At 40.8% G+C, this 27651-nt stretch overlaps 1 protein-coding gene across 1 annotated transcript in view; it reads left to right on the forward strand.

The window, feature by feature from the left end:
* The window catches only part of TCF20 (transcription factor 20), a 66469-nt gene that overhangs the window by 22242 nt on the left and 16576 nt on the right, over positions 1-27651 (forward strand). The window contains 2 exon segments of the mRNA XM_036400350.2: positions 1-703; positions 705-2022. Of these exon segments, the coding sequence (XP_036256243.1) occupies positions 1-703; positions 705-2022 (2021 nt within the window).

The raw sequence follows: 27651 nt of genomic DNA on the forward strand, positions 1-27651 counted from the left end.
TGCCCTCAGAAAGCGATGGGCATCGACGAGAGGAATCTGCAGATTTGCCCAAGCCTAGTAATGCTATGCTTAGGCTCCCTGGCCAGGAGGACCAGTCTCCGCAAAACCCGTTAATTATGAGGAGGAGGGTCCGTTCTTTCATCTCTCCGATCCCTACCAAAAGGCAGCCACATGATATGAAGAACAGTGGCAGTGATGATAAAGGGCGACTGATGACTTCAGCAAAAGAAGGAGCTGATAAAACATACAACTCCTATGCCCATTCATCTCAAAGCCAAGATGCTGGCAAGTCAGTTGCAAAGGGAGATTCCTTCAAGGACCTGCCAAGTCCTGATAATAGGAATTGTCCTGCTGTTTCCCTCACAAGCCCGGCAAAGACCAAAATATTGCCCCCAAGAAAGGGGCGAGGATTAAAACTGGAAGCTATTGTTCAGAAAATTACATCTCCCAATATTAGGAGAAGTGTTTCTACCAACAGTGCTGAAACTGGTCCAGATACTGTCACTCTTGATGACATCCTGTCCCTCAAGAGTGGGCCTGAAGGAGGAAATGTGGCTGGACATGGACCAGAGGCTGAGAAGAGAAAAGGAGAGATACCAGATCAAGTGGGGCCAGCAAGCCAGGATACAAGTGGTGAGAAAACTGTTCCAAGATCTTCAGAAGAGTGGCAAAGCAGTGAGGATGATAAAAACAAAAAAGAGGTGCCCTGAAACTGCCAGTATTGGCAAAGAGGGAGCAGGATCCAGTGCAGCACCACCACCTTCTCAGAAGTCAGGTGGTCAGGGAAGGTCTGATGGATCTGTAAGTGGAGCTGGAAATCTGACCTTTTCTGACTCAAAAACAATTTCCCCTTCCAGTGTGTTCATTTCAGAACCAAACCCAAAGTCTGAGGAAAAAGATGGAGATGTGACAAACATTTCACCCAAGCCAGATGGTTTCCCTCCAAAGGGATATTTCCCCTCTGGAAAGAAAAAAGGGAGGCCAATTGGGAGTGTGAACAAGCAGAAGAAGCAGCAGCAACAGCAGCAGCTGCCTGCGCCCCCGCCTCCCCCGCCAGCACCATCACAGCCTGCAGAAGTGGTGGGTGCTGGTGAGCCAAAGCCCAAGAGGCAAAGGAGAGAGAGGCGAAAACCTGCAGCGCAGCCACGGAAACGGAAGCCTAGACGGGCTGCTCCAATCGTGGAGCCTCAAGAACCAGAGATCAAGCTTAAATATGCTACCCAGTCCGTAGATAAAACCGACTCCAAGAATAAGTCCTTTTTCCCTTATATTCACGTGGTAAACAAGTGTGAATTAGGCGCTGTGTGCACAATCATAAACGCGGAGGAAGAGGAGCAGAACAAATTGGTGAGGGGTCGGAAAGGACAGAGGTCTTCAACACCCCCTCCCAGCAATGCAGAGAGCAAAGTGCTGCCCACCTCAACTTTCATGCTGCAAGGCCCTGTAGTAACGGAGTCTTCTGTCTTGGGGCATCTGGTTTGCTGCCTGTGTGGCAAATGGGCCAGCTATCGTAACATGGGTGACCTCTTTGGTCCTTTCTACCCCCAGGATTACGCAGCTACCTTGCCCAAGAATCCACCTCCAAAGAGGGCCACAGAAATGCAGAGCAAGGTCAAGGTACGGCACAAAAGTGCTTCTAATGGTTCCAAGACAGATACTGAAGAGGAGGAGGAACAGCAACAACAGAAGGAACAAAGAAGCCTGGCTGCTCATCCCCGCTTTAAGAGGCGGCACCGCTCTGAGGACTGTAGCGGAGCCTCTCGGTCACTTTCAAGGGGAGCTTCTTGTAAAAAAGCATCCACTGATGGTGGCAGTGGTGGTGAAAAGACTCCTTTGGACTCAAAACCGTCTATGCCCACTTCAGAAGGTGGCACTGAGCTGGAGTTACAAATTCCTGAACTACCTCTTGACAGCAATGAATTTTGGGTCCATGAGGGTTGTATTCTCTGGGCCAATGGGATCTACCTGGTCTGTGGCAGGCTCTATGGGCTGCAGGAAGCTGTGGAGATTGCAAGAGAGATGGTGAGTACCTGACCTTGCTATACACAATTATTTTCTTTCATTAGCAAATATATACCCTTTGGAATACTGTTTTTCCTTGTTCTTCTCTCATGTCTTAAACAGCCATTTTTTATCTTTAATAAATCTCTAATGATGTCCTTTTGATGGCCTCATTTAGATCTCTGCCACACCTGATCAGATAAGATTTTTTGGACATCAAAAAGCTGGGTGCTTATTAACTAGTAAAAGTTCTGGATGTCCAAAGGCTTTCTCGTGACTACAGTGGTCTCTTTGCACTTCCTTCTTCTATTCTGTTAGATATTTAGTGTTCTCTAGGGCTCTTCTTGGAGTCATAGAGTGAAAGGACAAGTGGTAGCAGACACAAATTGCAGCAAAGAAAGTTCTAGTTCAATTGGCGAAAAATTTCAGTGAGGGTAATCAGACATTGGATTGAGGGTGGGGAAATGACAGAAAAGCTGTGGAATGCCCTTGTTTTGGAGATGCAAAATTTGGTTCTGGGCGGAGCCCTAAGCATCTTTACATCTCAAGGTGGATCTGCCTTGGAAGTTGGCTCTGCTTTCAGCAGGGGCTCCTTCCAGTGTGAGTTACTCTGCACTATAATACATACTACACAACTCTAGGAGAATTTGCAGTCCTTACAATATAAGGTGGATAGAGCAGAATTGCACAAAGGTCTGTAAGCATTGAGTGAAATATGTGTGGGGTTAGTATTGATGAGTTCAGCATTCACAAATGACACTGATAATTTACTTTCTCCAGAGAGGGAGTATACAATGAGTGAGAAGTAATGGGTAAAATTAAAGCAGGGACAAAGGAAAAACTTTTTTCACAAATTCCTGATTGTGGATGGACACGTTCACTGTTCTTGATTTCCTGAGGCAGAAGTTGATGTTTTAAAACCAGTTACGTGCCTTGCTTTGCCATTGTCACTATCCTGCATTGCTTTTTTTATGGTTATCTTTTTTTGTATTGTTCTCTGTCCTGGGTCAGACCATGGAAGAGGCATAGAACTACTTTTTCCTGTTGCCTTCAGTTTCTTCCTTTTCTAAACAGTGTTGGGATCCAGTTTTTATCTTCTTTCCTCTGTATTGTTACATACAGCGTGCTTATTTCCTCCTCATGAGCTTTTTCTCTGCAAGTTTGATTCCTGGCTTGTTCTAAATTTTCACTCAACTGTTCTTTGACAGTAATTACATGCTTCTCTGCCCTAACTTGATTTGGCTTGCATTCTTGTTTCTAGTCTCTCATTAAACATAGTCAGTTAATTTCATTTGGTTTTCATCGAGCCATGCCTGCGTGCTTGTTCTGATGCAACTGCTGAATTTCTTATCTCTGATAATTGCAAGGTTTCTTTCAGGTCCTCCACCACCGTTTGGATTCTACTCGCAGTGTGGCCTGCTTTCATTTGTCTGGTAGTTCACCAGTATTTTGAATTTGTATCTCTCCAGCCTGATTGTCCCTTTTTACTGTGTGTAGGGTGTGTCTTTCACTTAGGATTCTGGTTTTCCCAATAGCAAATGCCTTTTTTACAAGTTCTTGAACCGCTTCAGTTATCCTCCAGTGATCCTTTTTGTGTCCCTGTTTGTGCAAAGGACATAAGCCCAGCTGTGCTAAAACATGCTGTGTTGAGAGGCTCTAATCAAACTTGTTCAATAATAGCAGCCCGTTATCCACATTTTCATGTGGGTTTTTGCATGTTGTTTGACGTCTAGTTCTTTCTCTGCGTGGAATCTTTGACTTTCTGATTGAATATGCTTTGGCTTACCCTTTAGCACTTTCTTCCAACTGTTACAATCATCTCCTATTTACAAGTAAAAAAAAATTTTTTCCTCTTCTTAACCGTTTCATCTGCCTTTATGGCACCTTACAAAAATATCTCCTTATCTCCCTTGAACTTTGTGTTCTTTTCCTCTACCTCTTTCCCTCAATCACTTCCTCAATTCCTCTATCTTTTCTTTTCCCTCATAATGCCAGTAGAAATAAGTGTTTCTCTTTAAAAAAAAAAAAAAAAAAAAAGTACAAAATGCTTGTGGCCTCTCTTGCCTTTGCAACTACCTCTTAATTTCCTTTTTCTTTTTTCATCTCAAAGTTCTTTGAGTGCATTGTCTGGGGTTCTTGTCCTCCACTGTGGCTTCAGTTGTGCTCTACTGCAGTTGTAATCAGTGTTTATGGTGATCTTTTCCCAGTTAAGGTTCAGATCCAGTGCCTAATTTTCCATTTTTCTGTCGACTACATTATCACTATCAGCTGTGCTGCTTTTGAAGTGTTGTTCCACCTTTGTTTCCTGCCTGTGTCTTTTGATTACCTCCTTGCTTTCCATTGTATCTTTCAGAGAGGCTGTTTTTCATTACTTCATGCTTTTTTTGTGGGCTCACTGAAGTTTGCTTGTGCTTTTTTTTTTTTTTTAATCCTGGAATAGCATGCTTTTGAGTAGCTCTTGGTAACTCAATTACTTTCTTCCAGAGTCTTGTAGAGCTTCCTTTTTTCTCCAGATTCATGTTATTTCAATACAAACTTAAAAATTGCTCTTGAATTCATAGTGAGTTTCCAAAATCTCACTTTAAAACATGGCTTTTAATCTACGTTATCCTTAATCCATTGTCTGTCATTTTATTCTGATTTTCATGTCACTCAGATTCACAATCTCATTTGGTTTTAAAACTATTTCTTCCTAATCCTTCCTATTTAAGGCTGCAAGAAATACTGCTTACTTTTGGTATATGATAAATAATATGTAGTCTTTCAGTGCTCTCCACTGTTCTGTCTAGATCCATTTTTTATCTGTTCATAAGACTGAACTTTCAGGGACAATTGTCTTGTGTGTACATTTTGTTTTGCTCTAGAATCATAGAATGTCTTGAATTGGAAGCGACCTTAAAAGATCAAACCTCCTGCTGTGGGTAGGGACACCTTCCACTAGGGCAGGCTGCTTAGGGCCCCTTCCAATCTGGCCTTGAACACTTCAAGGAATGGGCTGTCCACAACTGCTCTGGATAACTTGTTCCAATGCCTCACCACCCTCACAGTAAAGAATTTCTTCTAATACCTAAGTTAAACCTACTCTCAGTTTGAAACCATTCACCCTTGTCCTGTCACTACATGTTCTTGTAAGTAGCCTCTCTCTTGTATGTTCCCTTCAGCTAGTGGAAGGCCACAATTAAGTCACCCTGAAGCCTTCTCTTTTCCAGACTGAACAATCCCAGTGCTCTCAGCCTCTTTCCTTGTAAGGAGAGATGCTCTGTCCCTTTAATCATTTTGGTGGCCTCCTCTGGACTTGCAAAGACTGTCTTGTTCTTTTTGCATAGAACAAAAAAGGTCTATGTCCTTTTTTGTGCAGAAGACCTCAGAGCTGGCTGCAGCACTACAGGTGAGGTGTCACCAGTGCAGAGCAAAGGGGCAGAATCCCCTCCTTCATCCTCTGCCCATGCTCCTTTGGATGCAGCCGAGGATACAATTGGCTTTCTGTGCTGTGAGTGCCATTGCTGAGTCGTGTCCAGCCTCTTGTCCACCTGCACTCCCAAATCCTTCTTGGCAAGGCTGCCCTTGATCCCTTCATGCCCCAGCTGGTGTTGATACCAGGGGTTGCCCCAACCCAGGTGCAGCACCTTGCACTGGGTCTTGTTAAACCTCATGAGATTTCCATGTGCTCACTTTTGAGTCTGTCAGATCCCTATGGCTGGCATCCCATCCTTCAGGTGAGTGAAGAGCACCACTCAGCTTGGTCCCTTCATCTGTGTCATTAGTGAAGACATTAAATAACTCTGGTGCCAGTGCAGACCCCTGAGGGACACCACTGGTCGCTGATGCCCACTGGGACTCTGAGCCGTTGATCTCTACCCTCTGGATCTGACTGTCTGACCAATTCCTAATCCATCTAATGCGTCAAATCTGTCACTCTTCAGTTTGGAGAGAAGGGTGTTGTGTGGGACTGTCTAAAGCCTTACATTTCAAAAGCATTACATATAAATTCCATCCTCACCCTTTCCCAGGGAGGAAGGAGTCACTCCATCATAGAAAGCCACTAGGTTGGTCAGGCAGGACTTGTCCTCTGGTGAAGCTGTGCTGGCTGTCCTGAATCAGCTCCCTGTCCCCTGTGTGCCTTAGTACAGCTTCTAGGAGGATCTGTTCCATGATCTTCCCAGGCACAGAGGTGAGCCTGACAGGTTGGTAGTTCCCAGGGTCCTCCTTTCTGCCCTTTTTACAGATTTGTACAATGTTTCCCTTTTCCACTCACCTGGGGTTTCACCTGCCTAGCAACTTTTCAAATACCATAGAGCGTGGTTTAGGAATCACATCAGCAGACTCTCTCAGGAATCTCAGCTACATCTTTTCAGATCCCATAGACTTGTGTACATTCGTGTTCCTTAGGTGTTCATTAACCTGATCTTTGTATACAGTGGGAGGAACACTTGCCTACCCCAGTCCCCATCCTGTCATCCATCCACTTGAGAGGTGTGGGAAGAGAGGTTGCCATTGAGACTGAGGCAAAAAATTTGTTGAGTACCTCAGCCTTCTCCTCGTCCATTGTTAGCTGTTTGCCAGCATTGTTTATGGTAGGGAGTACACCTTCTTTGTCCTTCCTTTTCTGGTTAACCTACCTATAGAAGACCTTCCTGTTATTCCTTGCATTCCTTTTAAGGTTCAGTTCCAGCTTTGCCTTGGCCTTCTCCAGACTATCCCTGCACAACTGAACTTCATCCCTATGCTCTTCCCATGTTACCTGTCCTTGTTTCCACTGCCTGTGTCTTTGTTTCTTTCCCTTTAGTTTGACCAAGAGTTCCCTACTCAGCCATCCAGTCTCTTGGCTTCCTTGCTCAGTTTCTTGGTTCTGAGAATTGCTAGCTCTTGAACTCTATAGAAGACTTCCATAAAGATCTGCCTGCTCAGTTCTGCTCCTGTTTTCCTGAGGGCAGTCTCCCAGGGTACCCTATTGACTATCTCCTTGAAGAGCTGGAAGTTTGCTTTCCTGAAGTTCAAGGGCTTAACTTTACTCTTTACCTGACCCATATCACTCAGGACTGCAAAATCCACCAATGCACGATTGCTCCATCCCAGTCTGCCTCCCATCTTGACATTCCCAGTTAGTTAATTTACACTGGTGATAATCAAATCCAGTATCAAGTTCCCTGTGGCAGGGTTATCACCTGGCTCAAGAAGCTATCTTCTATGCATTGTGGGAGTCTCCTGGATTGCCTGCAGTTACCTTGGTGCTTTCCCAGTAGCTGTCAAGGTGGCTGAAGTCCCCCAGCAGGACTGGAGCATGTGAGCACGACGTCTCCTGTGCCTGGGGCAAAGGCTTTGTCAATGGGCTCCCCTTGGTCAGGCAGCTGTAGCAGACCCCGGCCTCAGGGTTCCTTTTGTTACCTCAGTGTCTGATTTTTACCCACAGTATTTCATGGCTGTTCTTCAGAGACAACTCTTCACACTCAATGCACCTCTTGACATAGAGGGCAACCCCTCCACCTCTCCCTCCTTTGTCTCCTGAACAGCTCATAGCCATTGATAGTCACACTCCAGTCACACAATTTGCCCCACCAAGTTTCAGTAATGGCAACGAGGTCATAACTTTCCAGCAGCATGGTGGTATCCAGCCCCTCCTTTGGTTTGTTGCCCATTCTGTGTGCTTTGGTGTAAAGGCACCTTGGCCAGGCTGTTGGCTGCATCACCTTCCCAGAGGAACACCCCTTAATTCCTTTGAGATATTTCCCTGTTGGCTTCTGTTACCTCAGGAGTCCCTGGCTCACCTCTGTAAGACTCCAAGTGTGCTCCAGTGTGGCCAGCACATTTCAGAGTCAAGGGCAGAGTGCCCTCACTAGTACCCTGTTTCTCTAACCTTTGCATCTCATCCGACAGCTTGCCAAGGACAAGCCTAATACTGTCCCCCTCCTGAATCAGAGGTGAAAGCTCTGTATTGTGTCTCATACAAATACAGTACCCTGAGATGATGCTTGGCTCCTCTGTATAGCATCCGTAAGAGTAATCCATTTATCACCCCTGTGACAAATAATGGAAAAGGTTTTCTTCTAGCATTTTTTTTCCTGTTGTAGCGAGCTGTTGTGCTGGTTTCTCTTCTGGAAGCAGTGTAACCTCATCCCTTCAGCTCACAGAGGGTTATGTGCAGCACTAAGATGGCCATGGGGTATTCAGAGGTGTGCCTGCCAGAAGCCATCCCCAGGCAGTGGAAGGGCTCTGTTGAACTCAAGTCTCCTGTCCTGCTGCCTGAGGAAAGCCTTCTGGCTCACACAGCTGATTTCCTATGCTTGTTGCATATGCTTTTTCTTTACCTTCTCTGTGCTTTGCAAGTGCTTTTTCTCTTTTTTCCTCTGACATGCAGTTCGTTAGTGTTGCTGTCATGGAAAAGCAGATGTGCAAATCAAGTAGCTGCTTCCTACCAGGAACAAGTAGAGAGATGTGTGCACAGGCACACAGGAATGTAGCTCTTGGATTTTGTCTATGGGTAAGGAAGGACATTAGCATATGGTATATGAAGGGTCATGATCCTGGAAGTGAATAATTCATGTATGTAACTCATTCTGTGCAAATTAAATATTCCCATAACTAAAAATTACCTAAACTGTCTGTGGTACCAACAGGGTAAATATGCACCAATTTAAACTGAATCCATACCATTAAATGAGTTGAAATATTTTCTTTAGACACCTGGCTCAGTTGCTGTTGTTTATGCAGCACTCTAGTATAGAAATAGGAAACTTAAACCTCTAGTCAAAGGCCATTGATGTAGGTAGTGATACAAGTAACCTATCCTGTGTTTCTTCTTCTCACACCTGTCACCTATTTTTTTTATCACATGAAAGCTCATTATAGATTTTTTTTTCCCCTGGACACCTATTTCTCACATGCTTTCCAAGATCAGAAAATAATTTTTCTTGCTAAGTTGTTTCTTTTATGAATAAATGTCTGTCTTAGTGCAGTTTTTTTGACAACTGGCCCATAGTCAATCTCAAGAAAGGAGTTTTATTTATGTGAAGGTGCTCAAAGATCAAATTGTACCAGATGCTCAAGAAGAATTCCTGAGAAGGCATTATCTTAAAAAGGTTTATCAAACTGTGAAGTGACTCTCCAGAACTTTGAGCTTTCCTTAAAGTCTGTTTTCACTCTGGACTGAAAATGGTGTGTGTTATCTGCTAAGCAGCAATCCAGGTGATTTCTAAAGTGCTAGAATCTGCCTTTCTTGAAGGCAAAAAGGTGTTCCTTTTACTCAGGTCACTCTGCTGTGCTTTTTGGTTCTGAGAATGTGATCTAATTAATTGGGCTGCTTCAGATGCAGAATGACTTAATGCTTCTCCTTATTTTGAGGCTCAAATAAGATACCCCAGCAGATGAGCTAAGGAGTCTGTCTCCCTCATAAACTGTTAATGCATAGTCACGATGCTAAGTGGCCTTCTTGCAGTTAGATTTTTTTTGTTCCAATGCTGATGAAATCTTGAACTGAAAAAATGCCATCTCCTTAGTGCTAGGTGATCCTGTTGCTTATAAAATGTTTTCTTTCAAATACTGTAGGTGGCCAGAAAGTTCCCTGTCTTGTCTATTCTTTCACCATTTTTCTGTTAATGAGAAGTTCATTTCCATGTAAGATGAAGTATTGGTTACCTTTGAAACTGGAAGAATTATGGAGTCACTTTGGTAGTTGTCAGCAGTTTTAATGTTCAAAAGAATTGATGGTCTTTAGTCTCTGCATTAAATATATGAAGCTGTAAATGAAGAGAACAATGCAGATAATGTTCTTTGTGTTAAGTTGAATCCAAGATAGTTCAGCTATTGTTTTCTAAAAAGCTGTTCACTAGGAAGGTGGTATGCTATTTCTTACAGGGCTTTTTTGTAAGACATGTTTTTTCCTAAGGCAGAGGCTCTGACCTAGCACATGTATTACTTCTGGTTAGGATGGGTTTTTTTGTTTGTTTGTATTTTTTTTTTCTTCTACCCCTGCTCTTATCCGAATTGACCTTGCTGAAGATAAATGTAGCTTGTGTTCCTGCTGAGAGCGTTTTGTGAAAGGAAAGCTTGTTTATCCCCCTTTTAAAGATCTCTTTAAAAGGTCTAAAAAATGTAATGCTTTTCTCATCAATCTCTGCATCTCTCCCAGCTTTAGAAATGTTTTAATCCTTATACATGGAAAGCAGTCCTTGGAACCTGTTTCCTTTGTTGCTCCTTATTGAAAAGATCATCTTGGATTTCAATCAGGTGAACTTCAGAGTAACAAATGGTGAAGGGTGAAACCTGCCCATGATCTACAGTGGAGCAGAAGATTCTATGTTTTCTCTCACCAGTCTGTAATTTTGTCTGTCCAGCTCTCCATGGATTCTCTTTCAAAGCCTGCTCTTTATGCAAAGTGGAAAAATCTACCTGCTTCAGGACTCCTAACAGACCTGCTTTGAAGGTCTGATAGAGTTTAGTGATGAGAAGTTTAGTACCTAAATGCCTGAAGTCTCTTTCTCTTCAGTTTGATACTAGATACTTGTATTTTTCATGCCTATTGGGCAGTGGTAGCCTTGTGTCTCATGTTGTGAGTGTGTCTTTGTTAGTTTTAGAGGTAGGTTTGCCCGTTACCCATATTTCACAGGGAACAGCTCCTGGTTTTGCACAGGTAAGTTGTTCTTGACTTGTGACTCCTGATAGTTGATCTTCCACCGTATCTTATTTGGAGGAAATTGCCTTTCTATAATACTTTGTTTACTCTGATGCTTTCATAGAACCATTTTCTTTTGTTTACCTCTACCCCTACCCTTTACCTTCTGGACCCTAGCTGTAAATTGGGTAAAGAAGGATGCCTGGAGGGATCACTAGGATTTAAACTATTCATATTCTCAAATTTGGGAAATCACAGCCTAACAGAAAAGCTCCCACGCTCTGTAAGTAATTGCTTATAAAAGGTTCCTGGCTGTATAGCTAATCAAGTGGCTAAGCCAGCGAATTGGTATGAACTGGGAAAATTGTGGCAGGTTAGCTGCCTTTGGCAAAACAAAGCAAAACAGTTTCTAGGCCCAGAAACCTGACTACTGTAGTACCATACAAGTATAAAGGTATAAGTTCATTCTGAATCTCTCATTTGGCACAGGTGGGCTCTCTTATCCCTAAGCCAGAGCAGGAGGGAGCTGCTGTCATGAGGAGGGATCCTGCTTTATTTTCTTTGCGAGCTGCTTGCTTCCACTACTTCACTTGCACTAGATCTACCTACCACCTGTGCATTTGCACAGTGGGCTGATTTGGAGCCAGCTAATCCATCAGAAGACTAGCTTGGGGTGGGGGAATCTTTATGCCAGATCAGCCGTCTGACTCTGCTTACCCTCTGAACCATGTTTGCTGCATCTGAGAGGGAGTGTCCTTTCTACTGGTAATGATAACCATTAGATCAATTTAGCTGTAACATAAAATTGTGCCCAGGTGCCACCAGCACTTGAAAGGGTTTCAGGTCTATGGTACTACTATTTAATAGTGTTTGGAGAAGAATGTTAACCTTTCTATTCGTCATCTTTCTTTGTAGAGAAGAAAAACATGCAGAACCTAGTAATTTTTTTCTCCCAAACCCACTCTCACCTACTCCTCCTCCCCCCCGCCAAACCAAAGCATGAAACCAAAAAAACTCCTCAAGTGCAGGAGTTCTGTGTTAGGTCAGGGTTCCACTGAAATAATGATCTGCTGCTTCAAAAATAACATGCCTGACAACACACAGGAAGGAACAGTTGTATTTCGACACCTAGAGCTGTGTTAGTAGGGACACATTTCAAGAGTAGGAAGAAGTGACACTGGAGCTTTTTAATTTTTCACTGTGGGGGAAGGGAAGCAGATTTAAAATCACTGCCAGCAGTGGTTGGAAAAGGGATGTACTGAGAACATTGCTTGCTTGTTTTTATCTCTGGAAACAGCTTTTAGTATGCTTTAGCCCTTCAATGAGGATTGCCACAGAACCTTGAGGCACTTTCTACAGTTACCCTTAAAGTGGCTGAATTCCTGGTTTTCATTGACAGACTGTGCCCAAATACCTAGTTATCTGAGCTAGAAATGTGCACTCTAGCGTAATACTCGTTTTCATTCCTCAGGAAATGGCAGCATCTTTAATATTCTTCTGCAGTGTTACAAAAATAAGAAAGCATGAAATTTTGGGTGGAGGAGAAATTCTGAAAGACAGCTGAATGATGAACTTCAGATTTGGTTTTCTCAGAAAGGCATTGCCATCTGCTGTGCCACTGAAAGTCTGTGCTGTCATGACTCCTGCTCTGTAAGAGTAATCCTCCACAGGGAGGAGAACCTGGGAGGAGCCCCTGGTGTATCTCAGTTCACTGCCTTCCTCTCTTGGGGACCTGGAAGTGTGAATCACTACTGCTGCAGCACTTGGTAGCTTACAGCAACTCTGTGCATTGGTACCACAAGCCTTAAATGCTAAAGAGCTGAGCAGACAGAATCCACATGTACATGTCTAATGCAAATGTTTCAATATCTTAAATTATCAGAAGCCAGTAATTACATTTGTAAAATGAAGTTGGTTTTCTTTAGCTTTACTGTGAGTAGAAGTGAGGTGAATTTGGTGCAGCCTATTGGTGATTATGGACTGAAGGTGATAGGAATCACATTTTAGTTGTGATCTCAAGCATAAAGTTGATGCTGGTAAGAGGAAAGACTCCAGTATTGACCCCTTTGTAATGGGGGAGAGAGAAGATGCAGCGAAGTACTTTCTGTGCATCTTTATTATAGCAGACTCCTTTGTCACTAGTTTATCCCAAAGTACAGGCATTATGTCTGTGCTTGCATGTGGTTTTATATTTTACTGTTTGTCTTGCATGTGGAGTGAGGAAAGTGGAAAATAGATTTACTGACAATGGAGTGTTGGGAAAGAATAGGATGTTTACCCACTTACATGAGTTGTAGCCAAGAGCACTGGAAACTTGTATGCAAAAAGCAGCTTGCTCATTCCACAGTTGCCTTTCTGTAAAGCATCAGGGATCCTCATCATTTCTGTACAGTTTTAATTTAAAAATACATTTAAGTAACTTAATTTTGAGGAAGCTCTTCCGAATGTGAATGGGGCCTTCTCTGTGCAGGAGATTTCTAGACAAAGCTTTAGAGCTTTTTGTCTGGCTTATCCACAAGCTCACACAGTCTTTTTTTTTTTTTTTGTAAGATTTCAATTGCCTGTTGCCATAGGGGTGCCAAACTCTTACTAAATTTTCAATAGTGAGTGAATGCAATCATTTATGTGTCATTTTAGCTTGAATCTTTGTAAACTGTGCTGGTAAAAAGCTTGTTAAGATTCCCCAAAATTTTGGAGGAGAGTTGTTGCGTTGTTGGTGTTTTGTTTTGTTAACTTAAAATGAACCAATTTTTTAAACTTAGACTAATTCCAGATGGTTGTCACTTCAGCTGTATTCCTTTAGCTTTGTTAGAAGAACACTACTAGCAAATAAGTTTATTCTGCTCCATGCCTCGGTATTTAAAATGGTGTGTATTTGATTACAATGGGCAAAAGTGCAGACTTAAATGTATTTTTCCTGATTTTTGGGAAAAAAAAAATTCTTTTTTCATCTTTCATCTGTCTTACTGACTATGAAAAGAGGTCAATTTCTGAAGATAAGAATTCATTATTTTCTTTTAGATAATATTTAGTAGATTATTAGAATTGTGTTCTCTCTTTTGTAAGACTTTTTTAAATTTAAAAATCTACATTATATTGAGTTCTTTGGTCACTGAATAAGTAAGAGTAATGCTTCAATTATACTAGTGTTCTACTATTCATAATAAAGGAAAGCTCTCCAAGCATGGCAATGCAAACCAAGTTCATAAAAAGTTATCTACATGTAAGGCTTTATGCCACATTGGGATAGGAATTCTGCAGGCAAAACTGGGACACTTACTAATGGTGGTATGAAATTACTTTAAAATCATGAATTCACAGGATGGTTTGGTTTGGAAGAGACCTTACAGGAACACCTTCCATGAGACCAGGCTGTTCAAAGCCACATCCAACCTGGCCTTGAAGACTTCTGGGGATGGGGGGCATCCAGAGCATCTTCGTACAGCATTCCACTGCTTCATCCTCACAGTAAAGAATTTCCTCCTAATACCTAATTTAAACCTCTCCTCTTAGTTTAAAACCATTCCCCATTGTTCTGTCACTATCTGCCCATGTTGAAAGTTGCTCTCTCTCATTTTTATAAGCCCCTTTAGGTACTGGAAGGGTCTGTAAGGTCTCCCTGAAGCCTTCTCTCCAGGCTGAACAACCCCAGCTCTCTCTGTCTTCATAGCAAAGAGACATAGCTCCTGCCCTCTCATCATCTTTGTGGCTTTATAGAAAGCAGGTTTTAAACTTTCTTCTTTTCAAAAGTAGATTTCAATCTGTCCATTATAAGCCTAGTTATATAACCTCAATATATTTTTTAATTAGAGAAATATGTTCTGAAAGAGGTTAGATTAATTTCCCTAGATTTAGAAAGATGAGTAAAAATAAAACTGAAGTATGATGAGTATTCATGTAATAATTTTAGAAACTACAGCAAAATTATAACTAGTTTTTTGCCTTAAAGAATGTTACTCTACAGAGACAAGAACTGGAGAAAAGAAGCTCTTTCTGTGCAGCACATTGTGCCTGAGGTTATGGAAGGAGCCAGAAGAGTAGTTTGGGTTCCCTGAATTGTAAACTCATCCTTCTTAGCTAATTTATACTATGCTGCTCTTATCCTGTTGTGCTCTGGCTAGTCTGTTGGCAGAGGAAATATTTTTCTAACAATTTTATACACTTAACTGGACTCTGTGTAGAGGATAGTCTTCATGGATAGAGCACTTTGGCAAAAAGTTATTAATAAGCCTTTATTGTTATGGATTGGATCCCAGCCAGCTGCTTAGTGATTAAAGTTTAATTGCATGATGATTAGTTTTCATTAGTAAGAAATTAGCATTCAACAGCAGTCTTGTGTTGCTAAAGCTATGGGTAAGCATAAGTGGCTAGAGCCATGTTGAGGGAGAAGGTCTGTAGCTGGAGACGTGGGCACAGAGCTGTTTGGAATATGGGAATAAGGATTTTGAGGTTTAGTTGACCTCATCAGCTTGTTCCTACTGCAGCATTAGGAGGATGGATGGGAGTGGGGAATGGAGCAAATGTCCAGAAGAGCACAGCCTGCACATTAGCCTGAGTGTAGGGAGCTAACAAAATAATCATCACCCTGAAAAGGACCTTTGAAGGTCTGAGTTACTCTCTAAGTAACACTGGTTTTCATAGACTTGTCCCTCTCCTTGCCACAACTAAAGCTCCTTTTTCAGAATTCCCCTCTGAATTGGTGAAATTCCTTTTTTTACTTTGACAGCAGCCCTTAATTGTTTTGTGCCACTGTGGGGTAAATTAGGAGAAAGATGAGTGCAGGGCAAGGGCTGGGTGAAGTGAAACAAATGAGGGCAGAGGGAGGTAGGAGTGTAGCAAAAGGTCAAGGCTTCTTTGTGTTAGAGGTACAAATGAGTGAAGAGTGCCCCATGTAAACCATTTCTGCTTCACTGAGGAATCTGTTGTGAAGATGAAATATGGTGGTAATTTCATCTAGGCTAAATTAGGGTTGTTAGAAGCCATTTTTCTTGTCCACACCTCCCCTTCTGCCAGCAGTAGTGCTCTGTGACTGAAGTGAGTTAGGTGGGTGATCGAGCCAGCAAATCCCTCCCTCACCCCATTCCCATTTTAATCAGGCTAATTTTTGGCTGGACTGCTTTCTTGACTTTCACTGTCAATACTGATACAGAGAAATGCTAGGCATAGGAGGGGGCTGCAGGCTGTGCAAGAATAAACTCAGGTCTTAAAATGATTTGGAAGTGGGAAGCCTGGTCAAGATCATGACTTCATATGGAAAGTTCTTCCAAAATGATATTACTAATTATGCAAAGTAGTAAATTTTAAGATTTTTTTTAAAAAAGGAGCAGTTTAAAGATTATCTAAGGTGGTTTTCAAATGTATGTATTTATTACTGATGTCAAGTACATCCATCTCATTGTCTAGACATAGGAAAAGATGGGGGCTTTCTTTATTATGATGATCCCATGATTCAGAAGCACAAGGGACTGGATGCTCCCTTCTCTCCCCTGGCCTACTTTGCCAGCTGGAGTAACCTAAACCAGACATTTTCTTCCAATTAAAAGGTCTCCAGTAGCTACAGTTTCTTCTGAGAAATTCTGACAGTGCTCAGTGTATGGTTTTAATGGTGTAGATCTACTTAAGTTGTCTTCAGACTTGCCATAGGAGGCAAAATACCAGTGTAGGACCTGGTCTAAATTCCAGCCCAAGGCACAAGACACTGCTGAGTGGCAAAGCCTTCCCAGGGCTCTGGGTGTTGCAGCTGCACTGTTTGTCACCACCTGGGCTGCTGGTGTCAAAAATAGATTGCCTTTCTGAGGTCTGGCTGCACAACTGATTGCAGCATAAGTGCAGTCAGGTCTTATCTCAGTCAGCTGATTGTTGCCTGGGTCATAAGCTTTCCTTCTGTTTGAGAAAATATTAAAATTCAATGTTAAAAACTGGTTGTGCAGTCTTCATTTACTAGTGATTTTTTCCCCTCATTTCTATCTTGCATATTTTCTTTTGATTTGTGCTTGCAGCTAGGAGACTTAATTCAGCTGTATTTCTTTTTCTCATGGCTACTCATTTCACAACATGGTTTTGTTGTTACTTTGCACTAGACTGCTGTTAATTGCAGCTTTTCTTGTGCTTCCAAATCCTTTACTCTTACTGAGAACTCACACTTGCTAAATTTCAGAAAGTTATTGATGATTAAAGGCGACTGACCAGCTTCATAAAAGACTTACTGCTAGGGGAGGGGAAGCGGGAGGAGAAGGGCATCCTGGCATGAATCTCTGAAATGCGGATTTTCACTGGAGGATACTGCTGCTCAATGTGAAGCTTAAAAGGAAAATAAAAAAGGTGGGTGGGGATGAGAGGGGAAAAGTAAGTTCATGTGCTTGAGTTCAGGTATGAAAGCTGTGAACTTTTCTGATTTCGTGCCTGTGCTGTCAGAAATTGCTGCGTGGCCTTTGATAAACCATCTCTAATTATTCTGTAAAGGAGGCTTTAGGATCACTTATTTTGTGACCATTAAGTCAAACTGGTAGGGTGCTCTGGAAGTGTGTTTAAGTTGTCAGATGTTCTCAATTAAATTGCAAGATCAGGGAGCTGATGCAAAGCTTCATGGTTTAGTTGCATAGATGTAATGGCAGGAAGATAAATTTAAGTTTGTTCATGTATCATTTAGAGTCAGGTCCAAAAAGATAATAAATATGTTTTGTAATGTGTTCATTTGCTGTTAGCTTTCTCTTTTCTTGTAAAAGGTAAAAATGCTGAAAATACTAATAGGAGTGTACTTGTCCCATATGTAAATTCATTGTTATATATAATTGTTAAGATTTTTCTTGGGAAGTAACTCTCCAAGTTAAATTTCATCACTAAAATTTCAGAGTTGACATAGTTCATAACTGATGCTTTCCAGAAAACCAACATTATTTTTTTGTTTAATGTTAACTTTAGGAAATTGTTTAGAAAAATTCAATACTCACATTATAGGTACATAAAACTGTTTTACAGTGGGTTTTATGCAGTCTTAAGTCCTGTACTTAAATTTAATTATTCTTCCTTTCAAATGTTAGTTTATCCTTGAGAGGTATAAGGATTCTTTAGTGATGCCACATGGTACCACTTGAAGCAGAAACTTTCAGAGGCAGTTCCTGGGGAACAGGTGTTATAAAGAGCTACCAATAAATTCAGTTTCCTGGCCAAATAGCTATAAGGGTAATGCCAAAAGAAGAATTGTCTATTCTGAAGCTATCTTAACAAAGAAGACTTTAATGTTGACTTACTCTTCTGCTTTTGGGCTAGAGCCTTCAGAAGATGAAGGAATAAGTTAGAAGAGGATGTGTTTATGTAAAATAAAAGAAAAACAAAACAAAAACACATGTATCCTTTGATTTCTACCTCAGGTGAAAAAAAGATTGAAATTTCTCTTTGATCTTGTCCAGTGATTTATTTCTAATAATCTGTGGCTCATCCCAGTCCTTTTTTCCTAGCATAGATTGATCCAGATTTATAAAACTGAAGGTGTGGCTTGCAAATGAATAATATTATTGCCTTTACCATGATTCAGCAGTGTTCTGAGCCCAGAAGATCTTCATTAGTCCTTTCCCTTCAGATCTCAGGAGAACCCCATCTAATCCTTAGATGGAGGAAATTCTTCTTTCAGGGGAACCACATTATGTCTGTCCTTTAAAGAAATTACTGACACTACCTCAGCTGCTGTGTAATATCCAGCTGGAATGCCATCCAGGCTTGGACTGCTGCTATTTATATTTTCTGCCTCTTCTAAACTGCTGCTAGCTCATACCGTGTTTTCCTGTGTCGTATCTGTGACAATCCTACAGACACTCCATATCCTTTTATAAATTCAGTTTAGAATTCATAAACAGTACCTACTATTGCAATGGGCAGTTTAAGCACCACATATATTATTATGGTTTGGAGGGGTTTTTTTTCCTGTTGATTATTGAATAATGAATTAACATATTCTCTCTAAACCAGCGAATATTACTTTGCATAGAGCACCTTCTGTCTATCTGGGGACGTTTCATCAGTATGTGCTAATTGTCTACTTGCCCTCAGCTGTGATTGATGATTTATTGCTGTGGTTTGTAAGATTGTAATATTTTTTTGTTTTTTTTTTTTAATACTGATATGTTACTTGAGAGCTTATCACTAAAGAGAGATCTACCGACTTGCAGGCATTTCTCTTTCTGCAAAGCATTGCGCCTTTACCTCTTCTCTTGGATTTACCCTCTGCTGCTTTTCCTCAGTGGTAGCAACAGCCCCCAGTGACCTCAGGAATACTGGTGTGCCCTTCATTACTCCTTACTGGAGCTCTGCTGCCAACCACTGCTTCTGTGGCTTTCTGGGGAAGCTGTCTTCTTCTTTCTTTAATGGTATTGACTAGTAGTTTTCTTTGCTACCTTTTTTCTAGAGACAAGTTATTTATTTTCCAGTAAGATAAACATTGTACTTTTTTCACCTCTCTTTGCAGTAAAATGTATTTTGACTGCGCAGCAGTCATTCTTCAGACCTCAATTTAAGAATTGGTATTCTTAGTACGAAGTGCAGTTTCGATGGAATGCTGTCACAAACATTTGCTGTTCTAAACGGTCATTTTCACATTCCTACTTCTGTCACATTCATCTGCCCACCTCCTATTTTCTTACGCCTCAAGCATAAGGCACTCATCATTATTTTATCTGCCTTTATCCTGCTGCTTTTTCTTCTTTCAGTTTCAAAAACTTAAGATTTACTTCCAATCAGTACACCCTGGCTAATTTTATAATTTCCCAAATTAAGTGCTTCACTTTCAAACCCCTGCACATTTACCTTTGTTTTTCTTCATGCATTTCTTCAAAGCCCTTCTTGTCTGGGATTTATGCTGAATAATTGGATATGCTTAGCCTGCTGCTGAGATGGACTCTGCCCAACACTGCTGGCTCAGGCTCACCGTTCCTATTTCATCCCTTTGCATCCACCAACGCTTTGTTCTCTGTTACCGAAGTGTCTTGCACAGTGGGGCTCTGTTTATGATGAAGGCCTGCACAGATTATTACAAGTAATGACAAATGGTGTATTTCTGTCCGGTGTTACAAGTCTTTGAGTCATTGACGGGATGGGTTTGTGCTGCACCCTTTTTCCTGTCAGGTTGCACAGATATGTAATATCTTGTCAAAATATTTTGCATTTACAGTTTGCTTTTATCTAAAGTATTTCTTTAATATTAAGCCTTTATAAAGATTTTGTTTCTGTTGTATCCACTGCTCCTAATAACATAGGGATTGTGTCTTTAATGAACCAATATTTTTTTTGTTTTGTTTTGAGCCTTTTAGTAAATATTCAGCATAATCTCTTTTTTTCTTTCATTAGAAAAAAGTTGGCTCTGTTAAGCAGTTTGCCTCTTGAAAACCTTGAGTTTATTGCATTTTCTTGTTTATGTCAGGTTTGTTCCTTTTTTATATCACTCCAGACAATGATACTCAAACCTATTGCTTTTCTGGTAATAATTAATTTATCCAAAATCTCTTTGATTATGATGGAGTTGTTGCTTTCTTTTAAGTTAACTGCATGCTGTTGTTTCATGCTCTACACGGTAGATCTTGCATTAAATAGAAATTCACAATATGTGTGGATATTTCCTGTAATCAGTATCCAAGATGGCTGGGAAATAAATCTAGTACTGGTAGAAAATTCAACTGGAGCAAATGCTCTCTTGCTGACTGTGCTGTTTCCACTACTCTGTGGGTCCTTATCACATAATCACTGCTTGAAAATTTGAATTTCTTTTTCCTCTTTTAAGTCTGCTTTTCTATCTTTCAAACCTTTTTGTAACTAAATTGCACTATTGTTGCATGTTTAATTCCCCAAATGAAAAGTCAAGATAACATAAACTGTATTATTTTTTCTGCTAGACTTGCATACTTTGGCAAATTCAAATCCCTATACTTACACGTGGTTTTCTGAACTGTTTCATTCAGGGTGTTCTTTGAATCAAAGGAAAAAAGATTTACACATTTCTTAGCTTGTTGGACTTGGTGGTCTATATGTTATTTTAATATTCCTTTTAAAATATGAAATGGCTACATAGGTATGTACTTAGCCTGTTTAACTGAAATTAAACATGCTTTTGCAGCACCATTAAAATTACGGGTTTTGTTAATTTTGCTAAATCTGTTTTAGTTAGCCCCTGGTTGACTCTTGAAGGACCTAACCTCTATTCTGGTTCAGTTACACTGCGTCTTTTTCATTTGGGTTTTTTCTCCTTCCATTGTGTGGAGGAGGCGGGAAGGGTTCATCCCCCTTCAAGTCTTACTTGGCTCTTCAGCAGTCTCATGTATTCATGCGCAGTTAAGCCTTTGATCACTCCACCAAGTGAATGAAACAGGCTTGTAAGGAGTAGTGAACATGAATTTATCAGTTAGGTTGGAATTTTAGTCTTTTTTATATAGTGTACAGTTTAGCTCAACCTTCCTGTTAGGGAGGTAAAACTAAAGAGTCTTAAAAACTTGTAACCAAACAGTGTTTATTTGGTGCCTGAATTCTTTTTGATAATCATGGGGAGGCAGGGAGTTTGTTGTTCGTTGTGGAATTTCACAATCCCATCTCTTGGTGTTCCCAAGAGCTGCCTTTCCAGACAGGTGCAAAAGTACCTTTTGTTGTGGTGTCCTGTCTCCAGCAATGGCTGTGTATTTACCACTTCACATATTCAGAGATTTGTAGTAAACTAGGCATGTGCAGAATGATAGTTGCATATTTTTTCCTTCCTTTCAGCAACCACAGCTTTAGAGTTGTAGCTTTGGTATCCCTGTGTTTACCAGGCAGAGGCATACCTATCCTTGATGAACTGGTCTAATCTGTTTTTGAACTTGCTTATCTTTTTGCTAGTGCGCCATTCTTTAGCAATGACTTTTAGTTACTTGAGTGAAAAAAAAAAACAGGTTTATGTTACATTTGAACCTGCTCTTCCTTCTTGGACATGGCTAAGAATCATTCCCTTATATGCATCATATTGGATTTTGTAGGTTTCAGTCCCCCTTCAGTTCTCTCTTTTCCAAAATACTTAGACTTCTCTTATATACCAGTTCTTTACATTCCTAGTTATCTCTGTGGTCTGTCCATTTTTGTTTCTGGTTAGTTGTACTCCTTTCTTAAGAGGGTCATCAGACAATATTACCGCACGCAATTACAATGTCAGGCTACTACAAGAGTAACAGACAGACATCATGAACATATGAGTTTCATTATGGATTTTTTTTGTAAATAACTGCTTACATTTTGGCTGTCCTTTTTTGTGTTTGCGGGGACTGCATGATGTTTCTGTCTAGGATGACTACTTATACCTTCCTATGAGTAGTAAAAGCTAATTTAGAATCTATCATCATGTATATGCGTAGGTGAAAATATTTTTACCACATACATCACTTTGCACTTAACAGTAGTAATTTTCATCTCCATTTTACCATACAGTTATCCATGGCTCCACAGTTATCCATGGTGAGATGGTTTTGCAGCTTTTTACTATCAGTTTGAGGTCTGGCTACCCTGGATAATTTTACAAACTTCACAAGTTTTCACATCTTATTGTTCACCCCCCTTCTTGACAGTCTCTATAAGGGCAGTTGAATAGCTTGAGTGTCTGCATAGGACCTTAAAATTATTGCTGGCAAGCCATTCTTTGTTAAAACTAAATGTTTATTTCTGTTCTTGTTGCATTCTATTTTTCCTTCTAGTTGAGGGTAATAAAATGCTCTGCTCTTACTTTCAAGTGCTTCTGTTCTAGCATAATCAGTTTCACATGTATTGAATAGGATTTTCCATGTTTAAGACATTTTCCAGCTCTTGGATTTCTTGTGGGTTTTTTTTCTATGCCATCCATTTTGAGCTGCAGTTTCCCTTTGTGCTTCAGCAGCCTGTGCAGCACTGCAGTTCTAACTTTTTATTGTTTCCTAATGCAGCCTTATTAGTGTAGCGTCTTCCAGATCATTGATTTGTCTGTTTGCTGAAATCTTGGAATCTAAATTTGTCCTTAGTTTCTTGACTTGAAGACAACTGTCCAGTTTTACTTCTGAAATACTATCCTTTATTATTTGATTTGCTTTCTACAAGAAGATATCATCATTGGCAAGAGATGCCTTTTTGTGATGCAGGTTTAAAGATTTTTATCTTTTTAATTGTGGGGTTCATTTTACTGATATTCTGTGTCTGGGTTTTTTGATAAGTTAAAATTGTTTGTCAGGAAATGTAAACTAATAGTTCTGTGTCCTTTCATGCTGGTTGTTATCTCTAGCCACAGTCACATAAACAATTTTTTTCATTAACCAGTATCTGCACATTAGAGTGGAAGTCTTTTCCTCTCCTGTTTCCTAAAGATGTCTTCCCACCTCGCTTTTTTCATCTTGGTTCCTTTTTGCAGAAGTCTTCCAAAATCACTTATTTCTTTCTCCTGTAGCAAGCAGTATATATATATGTATACACACACACACACACAATTTATTTTTATTTTTTCTTGTAGCTTTCTGGAGTAAGTTGTCTCTTTGCATCCCACTTTCCAGGAAAGAGAATGAGGCTGCCTGCTGTTTCTGTTGCCCTTTCGCCTGGATGTTAAATCTGAGCCTCTGCCGAGCCTGCCAACTGTTTAATCAGAAATAGTCAGAAGGCCCTCCTTCCTAATATTGCAGCTGACTCTGAAGTCCTCATTATCTTACATCTGCATTTGTGCAGTGCAATTATACAGAAGCAATTATTTTCCTAAAAGCTTATAATTTAAACAGGAGAAGGAGAGAGTGTGAAAAATACATATAACATGTAAAGCAAAGACTTGTACCTGTATAATTAATGCCACGTATATTTCACTTTTTGCTTTCTTTGCTTTGTTAGTAACCTTCAGTTGTTGCTTTCCATTTTACTCCTTTTATGCATTCTTGACACTGGTATGGGAGAAGGGGCAAAACAAGAAGATGCCTAGAAAGCAAAGTAAAGGAAAAAGAAAGAAAACAAACCAAAGGAAACACTGATCTTTGGAAGAGGGGAAGCCAAGAGGTCTGAGTATAGGGTATATAACCACTGATCAAGAAAAGATGGTTTGTATTACAGATAGTAGAAAATATGATCCTGCTGTGAATGTCCTGGTGTAAACTGGTTTGGTAATTGTTCGGCAAGGAAGATTGCTGAGGAGTCGTCTGAAAACACCTTACATTCGTGTTACAAGCAATTAATTTCTGCTTCTAAGCAACTGTTCCTGCTCCTGCCCAGAATATTTTGGAAGGGCTAGTCAGCAACTTCCATCTTCCCACCAGCAAAGCCATGTAGGATTCCAGTACTAAGAAGTACTTTGTCTAGGGACAAAGATACTATCTCTGTCAGTGCAGAGCCAAAGTGAGCAGCTTGGGGCACTGGTTTTCACAAGGCTTTGTGCTTGTTCAGGAGGAGGAAGGTAGGTAGCTCAGGACATGTTTATGTTACAGCACTTACATGGAGTTGGGTACAAATCTGAAGGAAGCAAAAAAAAGGTACTCAAAAGCATACTCTTATTATATATGGCAGTGTGGTGTCAGAAGAGTGGAAGAATACAGATTGCAAGGGGGAAAAAAGCCAAGCATAAAGCAAAAGAAATATTGTTGGTAGGTGCTGTAGCATTTTAAATGAATCAGAGCTGTTCTGCTGCCGCTGGTAGCTGTCCCCCAGCTGTTCACACTTCCAGGTTGGCTGTTACTTCATTTTGGTAGACACAGAATGATGAGCTGTAGCAAAGAAGAAATGGGCTGCTAATAGCAGGGAGAGGTAGAGACAATGTATCTGGCTTTAATACTATTGATAATTTAGTTCATGGGATGGAGTGTCTCCTCTAAATGGCACTTTTCAGTCTCTCCAGCCTATTCTAAGTGAGATATATGTGCCTTGTGGTCAGAGATGAATTGTGGAGATAGGACCTATGAATCAATCTTTGCTGTGTGGTCTCTTTTTTCCCTCTTTTTTTTTTCTTTCTTTTTTAACATTTAAGCCAAGAGTTGATTAGATGCCTGGCAATGATTACTATCCATTGGCACCTCCCACTGGGAGCACACTCCAAGTACCAGCCTTGAGCTCTTTCAAGCAGGGGAGGTTAAGCAGGCTCCTTACTGAGCAAAAGGAATTTCTCTTCCCAGGAGAGCTGGAGTGATGTTTCCCTGGCTAAGAATGCTATAATTCCTTTACAAGTGACAAGCAGGCTGCTACCATCTGCTGGCGAATGGCTGCAGGATGGTGGAGTTTGGGTGAAAATTTGCTGGTGGACCAAGAGAACAATTAGTCGTCATTATGCTGAATTTACACATTTCCTTGTAAGAACTTCTGTGATTTTATTTTGGTGTTAGAATGTTTCCTAGTTGTAGTGTACCTGTTTTTTCTTTTGAAGCATAAATACATGAGATATGTAGCTAACCAAAGCTACAGAAAGTACCAGCAGGAACAAGGCATTTTTTTACCTTTTAAGGCACAGCAGCAATGTCTTGAAAAAGAAGACTGAGACCATCCAGAAATTTTTTAAACACTTTTTTTTTTTTGTCTTCCTGGGAACACCTGGGTGTGTTTGGAAACCATGTGGCACTACATGATGATAGTCTCTTTCAAAGATAAAGTGATAGACTCTGAAGTTGTTTTAGAACCACACATCTTTGTAGGGCGTCTGCTTTGTTCAGTCACTCAGGTGTGCCAAGAAGGAAGAACTTGAAAAAAAGAGTAGTTATTGTGTATGTGGTTCCCTCAGCTTCCCCTGAAAGAAGCAGATGGTTGGGGGTCCCGGGAGGTAGAAGAAATGGGGCCATTAGACTGTCAGTGGCTTGTGAAAAGCAGAAGCATCTGCCAGAATGGAGACTTGTTCAGCAGCAGGGGAGCCAGCAGCAGCAGATGATCTCTGCCTTGAGCCGTCAGTGGCATAGTCATCCACCTGGGAATTGCTGCTGTGGGCGTAACACAGGTAACCTTGGTAAAATCTCTGTTTGTCTGCCAGACTTCAAAAAAGGGGCAGTGAAGGCTTCAATGCACATGCACTGGCATCTTAACTACCCACTTTTACTGTCTAATCAGTCCTAAAATCACAAATAATTTTAAAGCATTCCTTACCCATTCTCAGCTGAAAATTTGTCAAAATGCCTGTCATGTTCAGAATGTGATTTTCAGAATAGCGACATGAACCATGCTAGATGCACCAAAGAGTAAGTTCAAAAAACAAATTACCTTTTGGAAAAGTATCAAAAATTTTGCTAGGGGTCTTGTTTTCTGTTGTGTCACACACCATACTCTTTTAAGACATGCCTGTTTAGTGTTAAGAAATATTTTATATAGCTGCAATTCAATCTCTGCTGCTGTAGTTCTTATGTCCTTATTGACTGCTCTGCACAGGACACAGTGTTCCAGGGGAGAATGACCTTCTGTTGCAACAGTGTGATGGTACATAAAAGATGAGATAAAGTGGGGAGGGCAGAATGCCTCTGAGGAGCAAGACTAGAAATTCATATCTACATTCAAAAAGAATAGTCAATTTGGGTTCTCTCCTGTTAGAATAATTAATCCCAGTCAGCCACATCTAAAAACGAGAATAAAGTACGCAGGTCCAGAGCTCTGTTTCAGAACTCCTCAAGCTGCACTTTGTGAGTACTTGGCATAGGTGAATCTGGGACTGTTGCCAGTACATAATATCTTTCTAGAGTTGACTTCAGAGCCAGGAAAAGACATTTTCTGTGGATAAAGTTTGGTTTTACTCCCATGGGAGAGTGAATTACGTTGCAGTTTGGCTAGTGGTCCACATATTTCGGTGTGCATTTCAATATTGGTTTAGCCTCTTTTTTTAATCTTTGGAAACTTTCATTGATGTTCTGACAGGCAATAATAAGCTGCTTGTGTGTCTCTTTCTAGGCTTCAGGGATACTTCCCTTGCATCATAAATACTGCAGTAGTTTGTTGTGCTTAGAATATAGACGTGATTTAGTGGGAAGTACTGAAGATCAGGCTCAGGATGCTTTGGCACACCCATAAAGAGAAGGTGTTACTCAAAACTGCAGTTGTAGATGTCACGAGAACTGACATCTCACAAGCTTTTCTGTTAGTTGCATCTGCTTTGATTTGAAGAGGGCCTCCTGGTTTATGGCTGGAGCTAGTTTTGCTTTCATCTTCATTCAGGCATTTAAATACAAACTATAGTCATCTCTGCAAAGCACAGAATAGTAGGAAGAACAATAACTGTCAGATATTCTCAGAGGGTTTGGAAATACTGTAATCAGCCCCGTCTACCATGCTGAGTGAGGAACTTTGCTGTGGCTGTTAGCTTTGGCCGCGTCGGTTCTGCAGATCTCCACTGCAGCGTGCGTGCTGATCAGGGATTGAAGACACGTGGGCCAGGGGCTGTGGCCGTGTTGGCAGATGAGTGTCCCCGTATGGTGGGAATGCCGGGCTCGTGTCCGGTGCCAGGTGCGCTGCTGGCTTGGGCACAGCTGTTCGTGTGCGGTGCAGGTGCAGCTCACTGGTAGTGGCAATAGAGCAGCCTGGTTCAACACCAGCTTTGCCAGCAGCAGCAGTGATTTTAGATCATGTCATCATCCCTGTGTGCAGGCAGGGACCAAAGGCAACTTCTCACAGCCTGAACTCAAGGTGAATTGTACAAATTATACAGGGCCTTATTATGGTGTTCGTTGTATTTAGCAGAATAAATAAAATTCCTGTCTTTTTAAAATGTGACTCAAAAATTATGGTAGTTCCTCTCTTTGTTTTCTGCCAGTAGTTAATTACTTTTTAATTTTTAAATAGTAGCAGTCTCCTAGCTTTTGGTGAATTCTACCACGTATGGCTACATCTTTTTTTTAAGGGAAAAATGTCAACTTGTCAGAAATCAGCTTTCTTCAGAATCAGATTAGTTAATAAAAATCACTTAGTGTATACATTCAAGAAATAAAATGGCTGTCTGAATGAGATGTGAATTACTTCCGTAGGTCATTTCTTAAGTCATTCAGGATGAAGTAAACGGGTGAGAGACTTTCTTTCTGCTTTCACAATTGTCTGATATTATGGTTGAATACATCATTAACTAGTTGAGTTAATAG

Source organism: Molothrus ater, chromosome 5 (genome assembly GCF_012460135.2).
Source record: "Molothrus ater isolate BHLD 08-10-18 breed brown headed cowbird chromosome 5, BPBGC_Mater_1.1, whole genome shotgun sequence".
Taxonomy (NCBI): Eukaryota; Metazoa; Chordata; class Aves; order Passeriformes; family Icteridae; genus Molothrus; species Molothrus ater.